The following is a 21,525-nucleotide window of genomic DNA, read 5'->3' as shown; positions in this document are numbered from 1 at the left end:
AAACAGGGATGCCCCAGGTGCGGCAGGGGTCAGGGCCCAGGAAGACACTCACTTGGAGGCAGAAAAGAGATCCGTTGACTCGGACTGGAAAGGGGAGCTGACCAGAAGAAAGCAGATGGGTTTGGGAGACCTGCCAGGCCTAGAAGAGGGGCTGGGAACAAGGAATGGGAAGCAGAGAGATCCCAGGCAGTTCCTCCTGCTTCCTGGTCCTTGTGGGGAGGGGCTGCGTCCTGCCCGATCTCTGCCACATCACAGGCCAAGACAGAAGCAGACAATTGTGTCTTCATCATGATCCCAAAGTACTAGGAGAAAGCCTCCATGTGGCTTCAGCTGTGTCCTAGAGGGCAGAATCACATTGAAGAACATGACGTCCAGGGATCCCCATCCAAGGCGGGGAACAGGGAGAGTCATGGAAAGGCCTCTCTCATGGTTTGGACTCTCAGTCCAGGTGTTAATTATGCACACATGTTCATGTACATTTGCACACACATACATATATCCACAAAGCTGTGTACACACATACATATATACACATACCCAGGGACACACAAACATACACACATACACACATGAATACACATACATGAACATATACACACATGCATGCACGCACACATACATATATACACACATCCATGGACACACACAAACATACATATATATACACACATGGATACACATCCATGCACATATACACACATGCATGCATGCACACATACATATATACACACACCCAGGGACACACAAACATACACACATGAATACACATCCATGCACATATACACACATGCATGCATGCACACATACATATATACACACATCCATGCACACATACCTACAGAGTCCAATGCTCACGTATATTTACAGGGGGCAAAAGACTGGTAACCAGTGTGGCCAATGGGCCAAGCCTACATGTTTTGAGAAATTTTGCAATACAAAATTTTCATGGTGCCATTGTTCTACAAAGAAATTTCCATCTTCATTGAACTACTTCCTATGGGCCACCGTCAGCCAGCTCAGAGGAGCTTTGTACTTTTGGGACAGTCAGCCCGCTCAACTCTATACACCATCTAAGCCTTGCAGTTGGCTGTGGATCTTAGGGACAGAAGCCTTATGATCTATTCTTGTTTATCCATATCTCCAGTGCCCCTTATATGGTCTGTGTGCAGTCACCAAAGGTCAGAGGTCATTTGAGCTTTCCTCATCTTCAAAGTGGCACCAAATAAGAATTTTCACAGTCCAGGGGTTTGGCCACATTTCACTCTGTATTGCTAGAATGTTCTCAGACTCAGTTTGGTCCAGCTGGCTACATCCACCACCAGTCTAGAGTCTCCGGTTAAGCTGATGTGGTAGGTGATTAGCAAGCTGTGGTTAATTTAGATGCGTCAGTCCTTCCTACTGTGGAGCCTGATGCTAAGGCAAGCGCAAGCCCATGGATGTAGACAAACACTCGTCCTCTGCCTCTGCTGAGCTGGAGGTACCAGTGTGGAGGACTTTTTCTTTTTCTTTTTTTAATTTATTTATTTATTAAAGATTTCTGTCTCTTCCCTGCCACCGCCTCCCATTTCCCTCCCCCTCCCCCAATTAAGTCCCCCCCCCCCAGCCCGAAAAGCAATCAGGGTTCCCTGTCCTGTGGGAAGTCCAAGGAACCCCCACTGGAGGACTTTTTCACACCTCGATATAGAAAGCCAGGCAGCTTCTCACTCAAGGCCTATAATTCCAGCTACCTATGAGTCTGAGGCAAGAAGGTCACAAGTTCAAAGCCAGCCTAGGCAATTTAGTGAGATCCTGAAGTGAGGGAGGCAGGGGAAAATGAGGGCGAATACTCTGGCTGTTCCTCGAGTCTCCTCCTGGGCTCCCCCTTCCCCAGCCCAGCTTCTCCAGGTCTGTGTTCACCACGTGTTTGGTTAAGGACAGCTGAGGGTCTTGGAGGTGGCAGCTAGGGACAGGAGAAGCATTGGGCATTTCCTTCTCTTAATATCGGGTTTGAGACCTTTGGAAAACTCTATTTTCACATCTCTTCACACTTAAGATTCTGAGCCCCAGAAACAAAATGATGAGCAAAACCCCGCTACAGCTTTCTCTGTCCACTGGGTGACTACAGGGTAGGGAGTTCTGGGCTCTGCTGAGGAGGAGCTCTGTCGCTCACCCAGGAGACAGAAGAGCCTGCTGAACCCAGACACTACTGTAAACTGCTCTGGGGAGAAGAGCAGAAGGGGAGCGTGGAGGAGAGGGAGAAGACAGAGGAGACCAGATAATAAGTTTATTGAACCTCGCTGCCCTCCATAGTGTGGCATAGGGATGGACAGAATGAGGTTGTTTATGCCCCAAGCTTAGCACAGCAGAGGATCTGCCTGTGGTGGAGCAGAAGGAGGAGAGAGACGGACAGGAGGAGAAGGGGAGGGAGGAGCAGAAGGAGGAGGGGGGAGAGCAGCAGCAGGAGAAATCTATAACTAAGGCAAGGACTTGGGGATTACAGCTCACTTTCCCGTGCCTCCCGGCCCACCTTCATCTGGGAAAAGCTGGCTGACAATTTTCCATTCGCATTGGTGGCTTTGACCTGAAACTCCGTACACAAGGCAGACTGCATTTCCCATTGGACTCTCTGTTCTTCAGAATCTGATGGGGGAGAAGGTTTGGTTAGGAGTCCTGAGCTGTACCAGGCAAGAGTCCATCACACTAAGACATTGCCCAAAAAAGAATTCTCAGACTCACCCGTGTTTACTCTCTCTTCTCCCTACCCTCCGTCCTTGCTCCTTTCCTTTCCTCTCCCTACCCACCTTCCCACTCCTTCCTTCTGTCTTCCCTCCCTCTCTCCTTCTTTCAAATCAGGTCTTTTTCCAAGAAGAGGAGACACAGGTAAGACCCTCTGTTTCTGGCTGCTTCTTTAGCCTTCTGGTTCAGCAGACTTATTCTGGATAGCTGCCCTGGCTGCCCGGGTGGGCATCCATTATTGTGTTTCCTCTGCCTCCCTGAGCCCCAGTTCCCTCAACAGTGAAAGCCTGTGTTGATGTCCCGGAGCAGTCAGAGCCGGCTTTGGGGCTATGCATTGCTCCTGGACCGAGCTCTGCCCAGAAACTGGAAGTCAAGTCTCTTAAGAGACATGGGTCCTATTACTTCACTGTAACTTTCTTACATCTGGGCAAGGAGTAGAGAACACGGCGGGAGCAACATGAAGCTACCACCTACAGGGACTCATGCACAGTGGGCCTACACTTAACTCTTTCCCCCACCCACCCCAGCCTTCAGCAGTGGGTGTATTTATGGTTCCCACTTGAGAGACTAAGCCAAGAGAGACCAGGGCCACAGCTAAAATTGAAGCCCAATCTGTCAGCTAGGGGATGTATGCAGATGACAGTGGCTTCTTCCGAAACAATAGCCACATCCAGAGCAGTTCACTGACGAGTAGACTGCTGTCGCCAGTGTCACCGACTGCCAGCAAGTAGCATCCAGTCTGTCACACAGCTGGCTGTGGCTTCCTCCTTGCATAATTGAGGCAAGTGATCTCAGAGAGAGCAGGCCACTTGTCTGGTGTCACCCACCTGAGCAGCAGAGGTGGCACTCAGACTCGGCTTGGTGGCATTGGATGAAATTATTACCCAAGCCCCTTCCAGGACCTCAGCAGACAGCCATGGGTTCTGGGGAACCTGTGAGGCTAGCTGGCTTGAGACACAGGCTCACTTTTTCAGTCTTCTGATTGTCTACAAGGGGACCCTGGCTCATCACTGCGCTTCTATCCACACCCCAGGGTTCGGGTACTTGGATAATCATGGGCAGAATGACCAAGAGACCATGGTCTGTGCCAGACCCCAGCTCGGCTGTGCGATCTTGCCTTGGTGTCTTAGCCCATCAGAGGCTTCATTTCCACATCTCTAAAATGGGCTCTGACAAGTGTGGCTCCCCCCGTAGGTGATGGGAACAACACAGTGTCCGGTGTGCACTAACGGTTCACACAGAGCAGGAGTGTATAGCACAGTTCCTGGTGTGCACTAACAGTTGACATGGAGCAGGAGTGTTTAGCACAGTACCCAGTGTGCACTAACAGTTCACACGGAGCAGGAATGTTTAGCACGGTTCCCAGTGTGCACTAACGGTTCACACGGAGCAGGAGTGTTTAGCACAGTACCCAGTGTGCACTGAGTCCTCGGCATGCAGGTGTGGTTATCATTGCTGTTATTAGCCTTCAGAGCAAACTTGCCCTCCTCGGCACCGTTCTCAGCACAGGGCCATGAGCCAGGATCCCTGGCCTAACTCGCTGCATGGAGACGCTGGCATTCAAGCCAGCTGCTTGTGTTTAATCTTGACCAGCACTGGTGTTTTTTTTTTTTTTTTTGCCTTGTTTGCATCTTTCAATTAACTGGCCATTTCTCCTTCAGCTCCTGTAGCCCTAAAAGCAAAAGACGGGAAGAGAAGAAGCACAAAAAACAGTGAGTAGAGACAGATGCCCCTGGAGCACACTGTGCAGTCTGAGGAAGAGGAGGCCTGGTCTCTCTTCAGCTGGAGTGTTAGCTACCAAATGACCAGGGACAGGGGAGAAGGGGGCAATGGCTGAGAGGGAGGAAGGAAGAAAGAGAGGAAGGGGGGGGCTTTATGTTCACTTGATAGTGAGGGGTGGGGTATGCATGGATACACAGATTGTATATGTGATATGTGGGTGTGTGCATGTGTGCTTGTGTTGTACACTGTATATGTTTGTGCCTGAAGTGCTCATTATATGTGTAACATGTATGTATATACCACCATACATATATTTGTAGGTAGCTTGTGCAAGTGTAGTGTGTACATCACTTAGGAACGTCTACATATTCTTATGCCATGCAAACACCCATGCACGTGGTCTGCACAGTGCATGTAACATGGGTACAATGCTTGTGTGCATGGGATCTAGCTGTGTTCACATGAATGCCCTTGTGTATGAGGGTGGTGACACACAGCACTCACACAGGTGCACCCTGGACTCGTGTGTATGAGCGCCTTCTTTTCCGACGGTGTGCACACTCTACACGTACACTGTATGTCTGCATTCTGTATGGGGGCATGGCAGTCTTTACCCGTGCACATATCTGTGTAGAATGTGCATGGACTGTGGGGTGTGATCACATGTGTGTGTGGGTGAACAAGCGTCTACACGTACACTCTGGCTACTGGTTTGCATGCGCTGGTTTACAGTACAGCGCTCCCGGTGAGTCCCGAGTCTCAGGCCCAGCTGTTTCACAGTTTATAGCTGGTACTAGAAATTCAAATCAGTCCGTACTGCCTGCGGAGTTCAGTTTCCCATCAAATTAAAAGTAAATTTGGTTACAACCCACCTACTTTATACTCTGTAAACGTTAGTGCGATGTGTTTTCCAATCAACTAATATTTTATCTCCCGCCAAGAAGCATCTAAGGAGAGGATCAAAGACAATAGAAAAAAGGGGGAGCAGCTTCTGAGGAGGGGAAAGAGGAGGCAGGGCACAGAGGGAGGGCGCTCAGCATGTCTGCCTCAAAGGGTCCTTACTCAAGGTCAGCACAGAGAAGGACATTTTAGTCAGTGCCATAAAGACATGGACCACGCTCCAGAAGGAAGGAGAGACTCCAGTAAGATCAGGGAGGAACTTCCCTATTGGCCACTTTGTTTAAATGAAGCCATCAAAAGAAAAATTATGAATGACATGACTCCATGATCCCTGAAGTTGGTCCTATTGCCATCCCAGTGTGAGGGTGAAGAAACAGAGGCGCTGGACTGTGATGTGAGTGCATTGGAAGCAGGGAGCTTGGCTCCGGCATCTTCGCTCTCAGCACACGCCTTGGGCCTGTCCTCCTCAAGAGCGCTGAGGTAGTCACCCTCTCCAGTGTGAAAAGACAGACAAGCCCCAGCAGTCGCTAGCAGCTCATCAGCAGAAAGCTAGACAAACCACATGAGGCAGGACAGAGAGCGAGAATCCCAGGGGCTTCCAGGAAGCAAGCTGACCACGAGTTGGCTTCCTTTTGTTCAGTGCACCTGCACGAGGCCCTGGCCCGTGGCAGTGAGCATGGGAGATGGCATGGGTGAGAACTGGAGACTAAAGCTTGGGACACAGTGAGGACACCAGCAGGGGACAGAGGATAGGGTTTGATAGCGAGGCTGGCTTTCTGCAGGAGGGCATCTTAGGCTGCCGGTGTCCGTTTCCTCACTGTGCCTTGGGACTAGAGAGAGGACTCGCCTTCAGTTGTGGCAAAGAACGCAGAACCCCTGGAGGACAATACATAGAAGGCTGCAGTGCCTGGGCCTGAAGAATGGGTTAAATACAAGTGACACCGTGGTCATTGCCATCTGAGCCAGAACGCAAGCCGAGTTATAAATTTGTTGTGGCTTGAGTCGGGCTGGTCAGTGCAGGAGACATTGGACAGCCAGATGAAGAACCAGGCAGGGCCAGCCCCTGAAGGAGCTTGGGGTTTAAGACCAGAGTCTGGACAGAGCCCAAAGGCAGTGAGCAGGTGTCAATCAGGGAATGGAGATGGCCTGACAGTTGTACCAGAAGAATCTGATTCCTTCGCTGAGATACACGGATTCGTGGGCCACCACATTCCTCACTCCCTTTGTTTTGTGTTTTGGTTGTGTTTAGAGAGGGTCGTGCTATGTCACCCAGGCCAAGGCAGCCGAGTTCAAGGTAGCCTCAAACTCATGGTGATCCTCCTGCCTCAGTTTCCCAAGCACTGGGATTCAAGCATGAGCTACCACACTTGATTGTCTCTGATCATCCTCAGTGGGATGTTGGGATCCATCCTCAGGAATGGCTGGAGTGAGCCAGGGTGATGTTGCCAGGATAATGTTGCTGTTCATAGTTCTCAGGCTTTGGGCTCCACGCTAAGGATCTGGACTTCATGTCCCAAGTCCAAGGTCACAAACTGGCACCTGAAAGACCCATTAGACTCTGAAAATAGTGACATGCACACGGAAGGTTACCTTTTTCATTTAAAGGAGTGTCTCTTTAAGGCAGGGATATTAGCATACATTAAAGAGTCTATATTTGTTTCTCCATGTGCTTGACCCATCCGAGGCCCAGTGGGGGAGGGGAGGCTGGAGGCACAGCAGACCCTCTCACTTCCACCCAGGCTGTAGATCAATATTTTGCAAGATCCCGACTGGCCTTAGAAACGGAACAGAATGCAGACTCCTGACCTTGAGAGAGACCAGGGAGGCTTGGGGACGGTTTCCTGCCTGGTGTGTGGCTTTTGCCAGGACTGCTTCTAGCATGAGGCTAAGTCTCAAGTCAATTGTCAGCCACATTCCCCACAAAGGCCCCTTCTGCTTCCGTGAGCTCAGCCTAGTCAGGCGGAGAGTCCCGAAAATGCCAGGAGGAAGCTGGGCTGTGAGGCAGGGGGATGAGTTCCTTTGGGAGTGACCTAGACTACTCTTGGATATGAATTCCAGGATTTATATATCACAAAATCAAAATCAATGCCGCACTCTTTTCTCCTCTCTCCCACTCTCCCTCTCTCTCTCTCCCCTTCTACCCCCCCCCATCTCTCCCTACGTGAAGATCTCGAAGCCGGAAGTCTCACCACCATAGACACCACCATTGCCCCTCAAGGTCTCAGAGCTCGGAACTGCGTTCCTCCAGCTGCGATAGCAGGTAACACCTTTGTTCCTGTTCCTCTCCCACCCAGCCCTGACAATGCTTGACCCAGGTTCTGTTCCACACTAGGTGACTCTCTTGCTCTCCAGGTCAGAGCTGCCCCTGCTTGCTGCCACCAGCTGCAGGCAGAAGAACACAATAGTAGTTCCCGTGGAAAACAAGCTTGCTAAGTGTCTTTGGTGATGCTGGTTCACATGACCTTCTCTACAGTCCCTTGAGGTCAATCCTGTTGTCCCATTATGCAGACGAGGAAACTGAGACACCGGGGCTTTAAGGAAGACGATACTTAGCAACCAAGTGACACAACCAGTGTTAAAGCCAGGGAGTTTGGCTCTAGACTTTGCATTCTCAGAACAGAGAAGCTGAGCCACCTGTGAAGACACATAACACAGAACAACACCAAGTTCTGAGGTCCTTCCGAGTCGGTTTCCTCCTGACTCTGATGTCTCTTTGCTGCTGCGTCCCCTGTCCTGGTCTGAGAACAATGGGAGTTGAGTGCTCTTCTGGAGATAAAGAAGGCTTTGTGAGTGAGAACATTTGGAGTTGTTCATACCGGCAAGAAGACCAAGGCTGGCTCCTCGTGTCAGGGGCTTCTCTTTGTTTCAAGTACTCATTCACGAAAGTGGGGCATGGGAACGTGGCAGGACTTTGCCTTCTTTCAGTGGAAATGAGGTGGCTGGGGAAGGAAGAGAAGGAAGTAGAAGGGAAAGAGGATGAAGAAGAGGAGGAAATAGGATGGAAGAAGAGAATAGGAAGGGAGGAGGAGAAATGTTTATCTTTGTGCCAGGCTCTGGGCTGATTTCAAGCCCTTCCTCTCTGTGACTATGAGACTATGAGCATTGATATGCTTTTCTATGCTGTCTGCACTTGGTGGTCACCTCAGAACTGTTTTTTAAAAATAATTCCAAGTGTCTGAGTTACACCCTCTAGTCACCCCAGCGAGGCAGAGAAACTACAAAACCTCCCAGGAAATATAAACACAGAGCAGGTGTGAGAAACCCTGCAACCGAGGCCCTGATGTGTCCCCTCCCAAGCCAACCTCTGTGTTTCTGCTGGACTCCAGCCACAAATAGGACCCCCCCCCCCGGATAAAGCCACACTGAACTCTGATTGACCAAGACACAAACAAGGCCCATTACTGTGCAGGGCAGAGCCCAAATGGAATAAGAACTTGTCCTCAGCACACAAGCATCCAGGCGCATCCACTCCAGCTAGCCTGCGTGGAGCCTGCTTCTTCCATGACCACAGGCTTAGCCTCAATCTGGTTGTTCTCACTGTAGGCTATCTCAATGCCTCACCCTGCTTTCTGACAATATCCAGCCCAGAGCAATGCCTCTGTCACTATGTGATACAACCCCCAAACTTGCTCGCAATGCTGTCTGACAAGTCTATGTCTTCAGGATTCAGGGAGGAGTGTGAGGGATTTCCAGGTGATTGCAAATTCATATGGTATTGATTGTGTTTCCAATTGTAACTCGGTACACGTGGATATTTGAAGGGTCAGATGTGCCTCTTGTTTCTACAGCAGGACCAGACAAATCTTGCTTACACAAGGTGTCTCTGTCGTTTTTATCACAAATGGTAAAGTGACCTACCCAAAGACACATGGGTATTCATGGAACATAGGCATGCTCAAACATACAGAATCACAAGCACATGAGGGACATTAAGCCAGATCAAATAAGAGACCTCTTTCATCTTCATGGCCACACCCATAAATATTTGTTAAATAAGCAAATGGAAGAATGACTAAATAGATAGGAGGGGCAAAGATGGATGGGAGGATGGTTGGTAAATGGATGGATAGATGGATAAATAGATAAATGACGGATGATGGATAGATGGATGGTGGGTATACAAACAAGTCGTTGGATGGGTGGGTGGAGGGATGGATGATGGATGAGCGAGGGTGAATGGTGGATAAGAGGGTAGAGGAGTGGACAAATGATTTATTGGGTAGAGAGAGGAATGGAGGATGGATGGATGATGGATATGGATGAACTGATGGACAGATGATGGGTCAATGGCCTGGTGTATGAGTGTTGGGTCAGTAGCTGTGTGGGTGGGCATACGGGTGAATGGGTGGGTGAGTGAATGAGTAATGGGGGTAGATGGATGTATATACACACAAATCCAGCATTCTTACATACACAGATATACCCAGGTACAAAATCATGCAAACACACAGAGTCATACTCTGTTGTTCTCAGATGACATGCTGCTTGCGCAGCCGTCTTTCCACCATGCTCTCTTCCAAAGGCATTCAGATATCTCTTTCTTGCTCTCCAGGTACCGAGGTCGTTCTCCCGAGGAAGGGCGGAAATCCCGCCGAACACACTCCCGCCGCTGCTCCAAGAACCACTACAAGGTCAGCCCAGAGGCCCGATCCAGCCACCTGCCCAGCCAGCCCCTCCAGAGGCTCGGCTTCCTGTCAGCCAGGGGTGTAGTAAGTATTCCGCACATCCCCTCTGTTAGCCTTGCCATGACTCTTGGGGGAGGTGGAGGTCCAAGTTCAGGGCAGTGTATGCTACCTTTAATTCAATTTTGGGTAAAATTTCCCACTGGCTCCAGATCTCATTATTGGTTAACCAAATGGTCATTCACCAGCTTTTGACAGTGCTCTGCTTGGGAACCTGGGAAACAGAGGAATAAAAACTGAAACACCTAGGCTCGTATTTCAGGGGGTGGGGGCTGTTGAAACACTGGTAACTGGCCTCTGGATAGCGTGTGTGAAAAGTTTCTTGGGGGAGGGCAGAAGAAAGGAGTCTTTGACATGGGAAAGGCACTTTGGCTTTCTTAGTAAGTCTGCATCTCTTATGTCAGCTGGTTGACAACACTGATTGACAGCAGGGATCTGATTCCTCCCATTGATTTGAGCTTGACCTGTGTCTTCTTGTGTGTTTGCACACAAAGTTTCAGGTGTTAAGAGCTGAGTTACTGTCTCTCATCCCTCCCACAAATGGGGCAGAAACATCAAAATTCGGAGAGGTTAGGATCTGGGGCCAAGTCATAGAGTGAGATAATGGTGAATCCAATTTAGTGACCCAGTAATGAATAAAAGCAGAAAAACCCTCCCTTGGGTCAACAAGAAGTAATTGGTGTGTGACCTTGAACACTTTGGTGTAGGATGGAGCTAAATTTCAGACCTAGCCTCACGTCTTCCTAGATGACTGTACCACCTCAGTGTTCTCACTGGGCAAACTCGAGGTACTGACTCCATTGGAGGTATTTGGGATTATTCGATAAGAGGAAGTATGTGAAGGCCTTTTGTAGACTCTAAGAGGACATAGATAAACAGGATGAGAGTCAGCTTTGACATGTCACAGATTGCAACCAGCAACTTTGAAGGGAGTCTGTCTTCCAGATACAGGAAAACTTGAACATGCAAGGAGGTATTACCCTTCAGAAGAGTGAAGTGGAAACAAGGAAGAGTTCAGGGGTCCTGTGGGAAGATCAGTGGGGCATCACTGTGGCCTGGTTGGCATGATCTGTGTTTCCAGTATGTTCTAGAAAGCTGTTCTCCACATCAAAATATCTTGTGTCACCAGGGTCTAGTTTTATTCAATATCATGCATGTCTGGCTGTGTTCTTCCTAAGTACCTCCTTCTCAATATGTCTGTGAGAACATGCAGGTGTCAAGCCCCTGTCTGCACTCTCTCATTCCCTAAATTTCCTGTACTAAAAGACTACAGAGGCCAGAGTTTGAGTCTTGACTTACCCACCCACTTCTGATTACTTCATTTGTAGAAAAAAGTATAAGTAAATTTGAATGATGAGCGGTAAAAGACAAAAGAAATATTCCTGAGTTAGTTATGATTGCCCCATCTCCCATGTGCTAGTGCCTATCCTAACCTACCTAGAAACCTCCAACTGACCTTAGCCAAAATGCACCAATGGCAACGCCTGACTTATACTGTCTCACCTGTCTGGAATGGTTTCCAAAGAAGATCACATGTGTGAAGATGCTGCTGAAAACTACACCTGTCTTCCCTCACTTACCAGTAATGTCACCAGACTGACTCTTGACAGTTTCTTTCCCAGAACACAGGCTCCTGGTGACAATGAGATACAATGCTTCATCTCCCCCAGGGGCCTTCTTCTTAGGAGCTTCCATATTTCCCAGGAGCCCAACACCTGTTAGAAGAAACAAAAGCCAGGCCTTATCTTTATATTTAAGGAAGAGGCCTTAAGAGCTCACCTCTCTCCCACTACCTTGGTTATTAAGAACTAAAGTGGAGATGCATAAGGGAGTAATAATGACTTTGGCAAGGTGGGGTTATAAAAAAAAGGGGGGGATTATGATTTTGCAACCAAATTCTTTATAAGCTCAAAGTTCTTCGCTGTAAAAAAATGATAGATATATAAACAGAGAATACATAATACATATATACATGCATACATATAATACATGTATGCTTGCATACATACAGTCTCTTCTTCAAAAGATAATCATAGAGCCCAATACTTGGGCCAGGGACAAAACTCTGATAATATTCTAGATTCCTTCTTTGGAACTTTGGGCTCATCACATCACCTCTCTGAGTCTCTATTTTCTCAAATTTTGAAAAGCAAAGCAACTTGTGAGACCTAGTTCATAAGACTGCCATGAGGTTACCATGACTAGCTGTGAGTAAACATTTTAGAATGCAATTGGTGAGTGGAAAACACCATTTGATGCTTCTTGCTGGTGCTGGCAACAGAGGTACTACAGCAGAGGAGGTAGAGGCCATAGCAGAGGTCACAGTGATAACTAGAGCGTAGTTCCCAGATTGGGTAATGGATAAACAGGGACAAGAGATAGGGTCCTGCTTTCTGGAGAATTTTCTTTTCATCATAAATAGTGGCTACGTCCAATATGGCTACTCTCACCTGGTTGAGATTTTTATGGCTCCTGGGAGTATCAATACACTCCAAAATCTGATTCCATGTTTTCTCCATTCTTGACCTTTTTCCTTCTCTATTACAAAGGTAGAAATAAGAGGAGATTCTACGTGTACCATAGGTTTCTGCAGAGTTCCAGATCCCCAATTTTTCTCCATTAGATAGAACAGCAGAGGTATTCGCACGGAATCACACATCAGTCATTCATTCCCTCAAGCCTATCCGCATTACTGAGCATCTATTAGAGGGTTAGGCTTGAATTTGGCCCTGGAGATCTGATAAACAGAGAAAAAAGTCTGTGCCTCCTAAGGGGGAAGACAGATGAGGTGACAACAGGAAAAGGTCAAGTGTGACAATGGATGCCAAGATGAGGCAGTCAGAAGTGTGGCTGATAGAAAAGGGCATTAGGATTAGGGTAGGGAGAGAATGAAATGAAGACCCAGAAAACTAAATTTGAGCAGGATTTAGGCAATAAAAAGGAAAACTGAAGATTGGAGTTGGGTTTGAGATGGAATTCTAGGACAAGACACAGGTATTAGAGGCAAATTGGAGACCTAAGCATCGGGGACTTCCTGTGCCTCGGGTACCAATGTTCCATCCACACAGCTCATTTGAAATCGGTCAAGTGCTTGTGCATGACATCACAAGAGGTGCTTTGCATATATGACTATGCAAATGAAGGCCTTTGGATCTTCATTGGTTAAAGGTGACCAGAGGCTCTCTTGCTTTGGTCATTGAGAGTCTGGAGGAAGCAGCAGTCAGTGTGATTAGTGCAGGATCATGGGTGTGAGCATCAGTCCTTCTTAGACTTGTTGAAACAGTCAAATGGTTACACACAAATTGGTAAAAAGGTTATTTTACCACTTCATTCCATCCCCAATCTGCCAATTATACCTTCCCTCCCCTGGCACCTTCAGGACCACTGCAACATAATAGCTAGTCACTTTTAGTGCCAAGTGCTAAGGATATACTTGACTCTCAAGCAGTTGGTGGCTGTCTAGAATACTCTTCACAGTAATGATGGGAGCAAGCACAATGTGTCCTGAAGACATAGACACTTCTGTCTTGATGTCTGAGCAGGCTTTATGATAAGAGGATATTTGGGCTGGGCAGTAAAGATTGGTAGGAGTCTATCAGTTTGAAATGACTCATGTATAGAAGGAAATGTGATATCACTCTGTGGGAGGCACCACCACGTATGTTGCATAGTTATTTTTTTACCCTAGTAAAATAGAGGTTTGTATCAGTATCATCCACATTTTGCTGATGGAGAAAGTGAGGCTCTGGGAGGCATGAGGACCTAGGAAGGTAACACAGTTTGGAAGGAAGAGAGCTGGAAGGGACCACAGATTGCTCTGATGTCAGTAGAGGTTGGACAGGGGAACAGGGATGCTGTTGGCCCCAAGTGCTTGGTGGCAGCTTTCTTTTTCTGTTCTGTGAGCATTCTGCGTTGGTCCTCTCATATCTAACTACAGAGGGGGTCTGGAAAAAGGAATGAATCAGAACCAAGGAGCAGGGTAGGCCACCTCCTCCAGCCTCCTCGTGCTGTAACCAGGGCCAAGGGCAGTCAGTCATAGATCACTTGTGCCAAGCGCTGTGCAGATGCCAGCAGACAAGAGAACGTGGAGTCCGTCAAAGATGGTTCCACAGAATTTGTAAACCAAAGAAGGTAAAAGAGTATCTGTGATCGAAATGTGGGCTTGGTAGAAGATCTCACCTCCCTCTGGCATTTGGATGGCATTGGTCACTAATGTTCTCTAAGCACCTACAATGTACCAGGTCACTGCCTCAAGTTCTTATTTTATCACTTCAAGAGACTCAACACATCCACTCAGGAATGAGAACACCGTGGCCTAGAAAGGTCTGACAGAGGTAGCTACGTATAGAAGCTCAGATTTGAAGCCAGAGAGTCCGATCAGGAGACCCATGTGTTTAGTTACATGTAAACATCTTCTGTACCTTGGGGTAATTACCTTAACCTATTTACATGGTCAGTATGATGGTGGTGTGAGACTAGGCATCTATCCACTTATTTAAATATACACTCAGAGCCAGAGAGGCAGCTCAGTCAGCTACCTACCCCAAACCTAAGTTTGGATCCCTAGCACCCACATAAAAACCAAGCATGATGGTGTGTACCTGTGACCCCAGAACGGGGGGCAGGTAGAGAGACAAGAGGATCCCCGAGGCTTGCTTGCCAGACAGTCTACCTGAATGGGTGGCCTCCAGGTTCACTGGGAGACCCTTTGTCAGTAAATAAATAAAAATAAGGCAGGGGTTGACGATTGAGGAAGATACCTGAAATATGATACCAACTTCCGGTCTCCACCATCACACCCACACACATGAGCACGAGCAGATATACAGATATACACACAGCAATCGTAACAGTAGCAGTAGTGATGTTAACTGATAAGAATAACTTTGCACTTCTGCCATGAGCCAGTCATCTGCTGCTGAAAACTCACTTCAAGGCTTGGGGTCTAGCGTCACACATACGGTAGCCGCCAACATGATTTGTTTCCACAGAAGCTTTTTAAAGACGTATCCCAAAGAAACCCAGCAATGACCTCTGAGCTCAGAATCCTCCAGTGAACCGGACAGCCATGGGGAAAGACAGGATGGACATGTGCCTCTTGTTTCTAGACAGGAAAGGTGAGGCTGAGGACTGGCCATGGCAGGCCCTGACCTTCACCCAGGCTTGCCTTGCTTTTTCCCCTGGGAGCCTTAGCACCCAAGCTCTTCACTGGGAGAGGGGATGCAATCCAGAACAGAGAGTGTTGGCACTTGGGGACAAGGGGATAAGAAATGGCATAGCATAGTCAATATTAATCTTTTCTGAGTAAGGAAAGAAGAAACCATCAATCTTTAAATTTTATTATTTTATTTAGCTAAGAGATATTTCTCCACCAGGAGAAGTAGGAAGGACATCACCTTGTGTGTGTGGGGAGGGGGGGGTGGAGGATGGCATCTTCAAGCTGGATGAAGTTCACCTGGATAAAAAACTCATCTACTGAGCTTACTTTCTTCCTTTCGGCCTGGGCTTGGGGGGTGTCTGACAACATTTATGAGGTGACTATTGCATGCTGGCAGGCAGGAGCACCTCCAGAGAGGCTCCAAGAAAGGAGGAGCTAGAGGCTGTCATTCCTTTCAGAGTCCCCAATGTCAGCTGCAGCGCACAGCCAGGGGGTGCCCCATCTCTTTATTCCCCAGAAAATCGATCTCTCCACAGTCACCTCTCCACCTCCCCCGCTTCCCAGATGAGCCTCAACAGGTCAAGGGATCCATTCTCTTGCTGTCTTTCTAATTAGTGTCAAAGAAAGAGAGATGCTAGCAAGGAGAATGGCCCTGCTGTCTTAGAGAAGCAAAGGGGTTGTTTTCTCAAGGAACGAGCAGGGCCCTCCAGCTGCACGCTCTGCCGTGTAGCGTGTGAGATGTCCCAGCTCCCCACACGGCAGAGAAGCAAGAAGAAATTTATAGCTGCCGCTCTCAACGGGGCCATTTGAAGCCCCGTAAATGGACTTGTTCAGTTTAATTGAAATTCTCGTCCTGATTGTATTTTTGTAACCTATTAGGCCGAGCTGCCTCTTGATCTCAGAATTCAGCCGAAATTAAATTTTGAAGTGTAAGTGAGAGGTTGCCTTTCCCCTTCTCCGTTTTTGATTAAATAATGATTTGAAACAAAAACAATAAATAACGGCGGCGGCTCCCCTGGAGGGCTGAGAGGCTCCCAGAGAATGCGGGGGAACTGGAGCTCCTGGTGAGGGGATTTAATTAATTATTAGAAAAGCCCAAGTATTAACAGTGAGTGTATTAGGGAACAAGAAGACGAAGTGAGCTCATGACTTTAAAACTGAAAGAAAGAAAAGAATTTGGAGGTTTATGTTGTGGGGAAAACACTTGCTAGCCTCCCCTGCAGTGGCCACCAATGCAGGAAAAGCAATTTGTCCTGATAATGACAGCAGATATGGGCTTGGAGATGACTCGGCTGGTAAGGTGCCTCCTGCACAGGGTAGCCAGTAGCCACAGACAGAGCTGGGGGCTCTGGTTATGAGCCTCTCCTGGCATGGCATGGCCAGGCCCCACTTCTGAGGACCTCCAACCACAAGGTTCCCACAGAACACTCTAATGGGCCTGCTCTTTAGGGCAGGGTATCCAGTCCCCCCCCCCCACACACACACACAGAGTAAAAAGCTCAAGCTCAGGACTTGAAACTCCACCAATCCCTGGGCTCGCCCCAAGCTCTGGACTCAAAATCTTACCAATCCCCACCCTGAAAAGCTCTGCTCGGTTCTGCCCCCAAGAAATCCTATATAAACCCTGTCCTCTTGCTCAGTTTTCTGCTACTTCTTGCCCAAGCAGAGGCAGCCATCCTCCCGGGTTCTTCCCTCCTGATAAAGCTTTTGTGTCTGGGCTACCAGTGTGACTTTGTGGTATTCCTTGGCTCTCATCTGCCAAGACGCCTTTCTGCCTCAGAGTTGTAACATTTATAATGACACCTACCAGTAACCCCAGCACTGGAAAGGCAGAGACAGTGGATCCCTGAGGCTTGCTGGTCAGTCAGTGTAACTGAACAGCTGGGCTCAGGTTCAGGGAGAGACCCCACCTCACAAATTAAGGTAGAAAAATGATTGAGGAAGGCCCCCAATGTTGACCACTGAGTTCCACAGGCATGTACATATACGCAAATAGTATCGATAAACACATAGCTGGGTTTACCTTGCATGACCCAGGAGTGAAGCATTTGTCATCACTGTGGTTTAAGGGCTCTGGTCTCCTGATTCCTTCCGTGGATAACAGTCCAATGTGGACTTTAAGGGTTGACATGGGGAAGAAGTGTGGTGTATTTCATAGCTCTAAAAGGGAGACATGAAACAGACCAGGGGTACTGTGTTCATGCTGCTTCTGAGGTGTCAGGGTAGCACTGGACTTTCAGGACAGAAGGTCTCGACTATCTCAAGGGCCCCGTAGTTAGCAGTGTGAAAACTAGGAACCCGAGTCTATGAGCCTGGCAATGAACATTTCCCGGGAATACAGGCCCAGTTATAATTGTCCTGATAAAAATCAGAAGTGGGGCTGTTGTGTGAACCCTCCTTGCTCAGCAAACATTAGAAGTTCATTCACATTTCTGTTCAAACTCACTAAATGGGCTAAAGAAAGTCTAGCTGTGCATAGTGCAAGTGGACGAACTCTTCTCCACGATCAACCTGATGGATCGAAGCGAACACTTCTCCATGATCAGCCTGATGGATCGAAGCAGTTTCCAGCATCCCTTATTCTCCCCAACTCAGGGCACACAGCTGGCCGCCACGTTCCAGATGGTGCCCTCTGGTCACCAAGGTGCACTTCGCCTGCCTGTGTAGCAGTCTGAACACAAAAAGGAATCAGCATCCTTTAGGGACAGGATTCCTCATGTGCAGTGAATGGCTGGTGCCTAAGTACCCAGCCTCTGGGGTACTCCACACTCCCAGAGTCCTCCTTGGGTTAAGCTCTACTGCCCTTTTAGACATTTTACAGGCTCCTTTTCACTTGGCTCTTATCCTCTCTTCTCTACAAGGAATTCCCTCATCTCTCAAAATTAGCCATCAACTCTCAAATTCTTGTCTTAATTTCTGGGGCTTCAGGTTAAATATGAGTGGCTTCCTTGGTAACTGGCCAACTCTTAGGCTCAGCTTTCTTGCCATTCACCCCAGATTAGCTTTGGAGAGGACAGAACAAGAAGGACTAAGGTTGAGACAGATGAAGAGATGATAACAAACCAGTGAAGAGAACTCTAGTAAGAGGATTCTGGGGATCCCAGAATTGTGGGACCATTGTTATTGGATGGTGAGGGGTCTGATAGCTTCTGTTTGTGAAGGACTTGGGGGCCACTGGGCGCCAGGTATACGGGATCGGAGAGCCCCTGCACACATAAACATCCCTACCAGATGGAGAGCTCTTTAAAGGCGGCTTTAGAGGGAGCTATTAGCACAAGTGTGTGTCACCAGGAGCAAACCGGAGCCATCCAATCATCACGATGCTGAGTGGAGAGACTGCTCGTGTCCTGTGTGCCATGGGGAATATCTGTTATGAAGATGTTCCAAGATAAGAGGACACAGGCAAGAAGACAGATGCCCCCATTGTCACCTGTCGCAACATTCAGTCTCCTGATTCCATGGTCCCTCTCCCCCGGGACCCATTCTGCTTTGGGCTATTCCACTGTGACTTTACTCCTCTTCCTCTGGAGGGAACTGAGCCCTCTGAAGAAGGTGGCATCTGGGGCTAGGGGACTATTAAAGGACATATACCTCCAACGACAAGTTTATTAAAATATCCTCCCACCAGAAAGTCTAAACAGAGTCCACCAAAACCTGTAAACAAAACAGTGTTCATATGAACAAAGGATTGAAACGGCTCCAGATGACTCCTTTATCCCTGCCACAATAGCCTTTAAATGGGGCAAATCAAGTGGGGCATTGCTAAATGGGGGCATCAGGTGATGCTGGCCATGTCGTGAGAAGCCAGCGAGAAGTGAAACCCCACGGAGCTTCCACTGCCCAGACCCTCAATACTGATGTAAGCCGGGCTGCTCCAGAAACTGGTATGACATCCTGAAGGGATGACTTTTAAAAAAAAAATCCCTTAGCCTGGGGTGCTTAGCCAGAATTAAAGCTAACCAATTCCCAGGCTCTTGGTACCTCTTTCAACTTGACCTTCCAAAGTATCAGAACAAAGAAAAGAAAGCGAGGTGGGCCATTGCAGCTTGTCTCCTTCAGAAGACTCTATGGGTCTCAAAATCCTTGTCTGAGATCTAGAACACGTGCTGGTGGGACTGTGCAGGCAGGGCCTCCGAGTTCTTCTCTTGCTGCACTGGTCAGGGAGAACTCAAAAGAAGAGAAAAATTAAGGGGGAACCTTTCTTCTCACCATGGTCCAGATTTAATCCTTGCCCTTAAATTGGTATCAAGACTCCAGGACTTTTAGGGAGCTGCTTTTATTATGATTTAAATGAGTCCCCTCTCCAAAAAGGGCTCCATCTGAGCAGACTCCACTCTTGCCTGGTCACATAGGAACCTCTACAGAAGGCTGAGTCCCTGCGGCTCCCAAGGGACCATGGAGGAGTTTGGCTTATTAAGCAAGTTTTTATAAGCAGTGACCCTGAGGCAGGCACTAGAGGGTCCTGGTGTACAACAATGCACCAGCCAGGGTCCCTGCTCTCAACACATGGGTGAAGAGACAGACAGTCAAATAAGTCACCACCCTACTGAGTAACAAGACATTTAATATGGAGGGAGTGGTTGGTCCAAAGATGGATTAAATTAATAATAGGGTGTTGTCTGGGTGATCAGAGAAGGTGATAGGTGGGGGAGACAGGAGAGTGTTTTTTCCACCAGAGGAAACAGGATATGTAAATAATCTGGCGATGGGATTATGGTATGTGTTAGCCAAACCGAGAACACATGCTGGTCAGCATGGACAATGGAAGGCAGCCTGGGAAGGCACGGAAGGGTGGTCTGTGAGGTTCTCAGGGTTTTATGAAGCAGGTAAGGCAGGTTTGTAAAGAACACTGTAACTCATGTCAGTGAGCTTAGATTCAACCAAAGGAATGAGACTTTTAAAGAAGTGGGAGCGTCCAGGAGGTTTGTGTACCCTGGCACTCTTGCCCAGTGTGAGCACTCCAGCAGGACTTTATCTCTATTTCCTGGTGATGAAAAGCATCATCCTATGCAGAGCTATCAGGTCAAACACACAAGTCATCTGTGCATAGCTTACAGCCAGGTGGAGACACTGCAAACATCCCTGCAACATCAGGTTGTGGGGTGCTGTGTGCAGAAGGCAAGGTCCCCCTCTATATATGTACCATCCTAGAGAGACTTCATGCTCAAAATCTTTGCTCACAGGGAACCACAACACATCAGTAAAACAGATGATTTTAAACTTACAATCAATACCAGGAGAAAGTACTTGAAGGAGAAAAACAGTCTAGATGCCCCAGGGAGCAAGTTACAAGATACTGCACTGAACTGCCAGGCACCTGCCCTTGAACTCTCTGTCGGCCTGTGCCCTCTAAGACTGGCTTGCTTTCAAATGTACTGGCCACTCCACCATTCACTCCAGGTCAAAAATCCCTTGATCCTTTGCCTGTCCAAACCCCAGCCTAAAACCTCAGATCATCACCGTCATGGTGGTCTCTCACTCCTCATAGAGGTGAGAAAGGAAACGGTCATGAGACCATTGGACGTCAGAGGTGGGAAAGAAATGTCATCCAATTTAGTAGGAGCTGAATGGGAGCAAAGTCTGTATATTGTATGAAAAGGAGCTTCTAGAAAATTCCACCTGGCCACCTTATTTTGAGGTGCCACCTTCAAGGCAGAGTAGCCATATAATCACGATGAATTGGCAGAATTTGCTAAGGCTAGACCATTACGTTGCCCATGTGCAAAACTTCCTGGGAGAAAACAGAAAAAAGTCCTGTTTCCTCCCCCCAGGATTTGGCACTCCAAACTGTCGGGGTTCTCTCTGTGACTCAGTTTCCCCCTCAAGGCGGAAGTGGTTTCTTAAGAAAGCTCAGGTGTCCCCTCTCCAGCAAGTCTTCAAAGCAGGGCATAAAGTTGGGGGGGAATAGATTTTTTTTTTTATGGGAAAGCTTTTGCTAGCAGGTGTAAACTACAGGACCAGCCAAGGTACCTAAATGCTCATAAATAAACTCAGAAAGTCATCAAGTATGTCCCCTCTTGAGCGGCTGAGGCCAGCATGTCTGCACAGGATAGGAAAGTTATCTTTGAATTCAAAAGCTCAGGTCCTTCCCTGCTCTAGCATACAACATGAAAGTGAGGAAGAAGCTGCCCCAGGGTCTCAGGCTTCCTACCTCTGTCACCCATGTGTTACCAGTGACTGTGTGATGGGCCCCACATACAGGCACTTGGACACCTCAACATGATCACGCAGGTTCTGTTCAGATGGCCCACTTGAAACATAGGTTGCTTGTGGAAAAACAGATCTGCAGGGAAGGCTTATACCCCAGAGGGAGGCTCAGGAACCATTTAAATAGAGAATTTGGGAACC

General features: G+C 48.1%; 1 protein-coding gene across 2 annotated transcripts in view; it reads left to right on the top strand.

The window, feature by feature from the left end:
- Srrm4 (serine/arginine repetitive matrix 4) overlaps positions 1–21,525 on the top strand; it is a 154,048-nt gene that overhangs the window by 115,975 nt on the left and 16,548 nt on the right. For both annotated transcript variants that reach the window (XM_026784030.1, XM_005344328.3), the window contains exons 6-9: positions 2,833–2,859; positions 4,377–4,427; positions 7,505–7,597; positions 9,890–10,046. In XM_026784030.1, the coding sequence (XP_026639831.1) occupies positions 2,833–2,859; positions 4,377–4,427; positions 7,505–7,597; positions 9,890–10,046 (328 nt within the window). The remainder of the gene's footprint in view (positions 1–2,832; positions 2,860–4,376; positions 4,428–7,504; positions 7,598–9,889; positions 10,047–21,525) is intronic.

The sequence above is a fragment of the Microtus ochrogaster genome, chromosome 2 (genome assembly GCF_000317375.1).
Source record: "Microtus ochrogaster isolate Prairie Vole_2 chromosome 2, MicOch1.0, whole genome shotgun sequence".
Taxonomy (NCBI): Eukaryota; Metazoa; Chordata; class Mammalia; order Rodentia; family Cricetidae; genus Microtus; species Microtus ochrogaster.
Note: the sequence above shows the minus strand (reverse complement) of the source record. Positions and strands in the feature narration are given on the sequence as shown.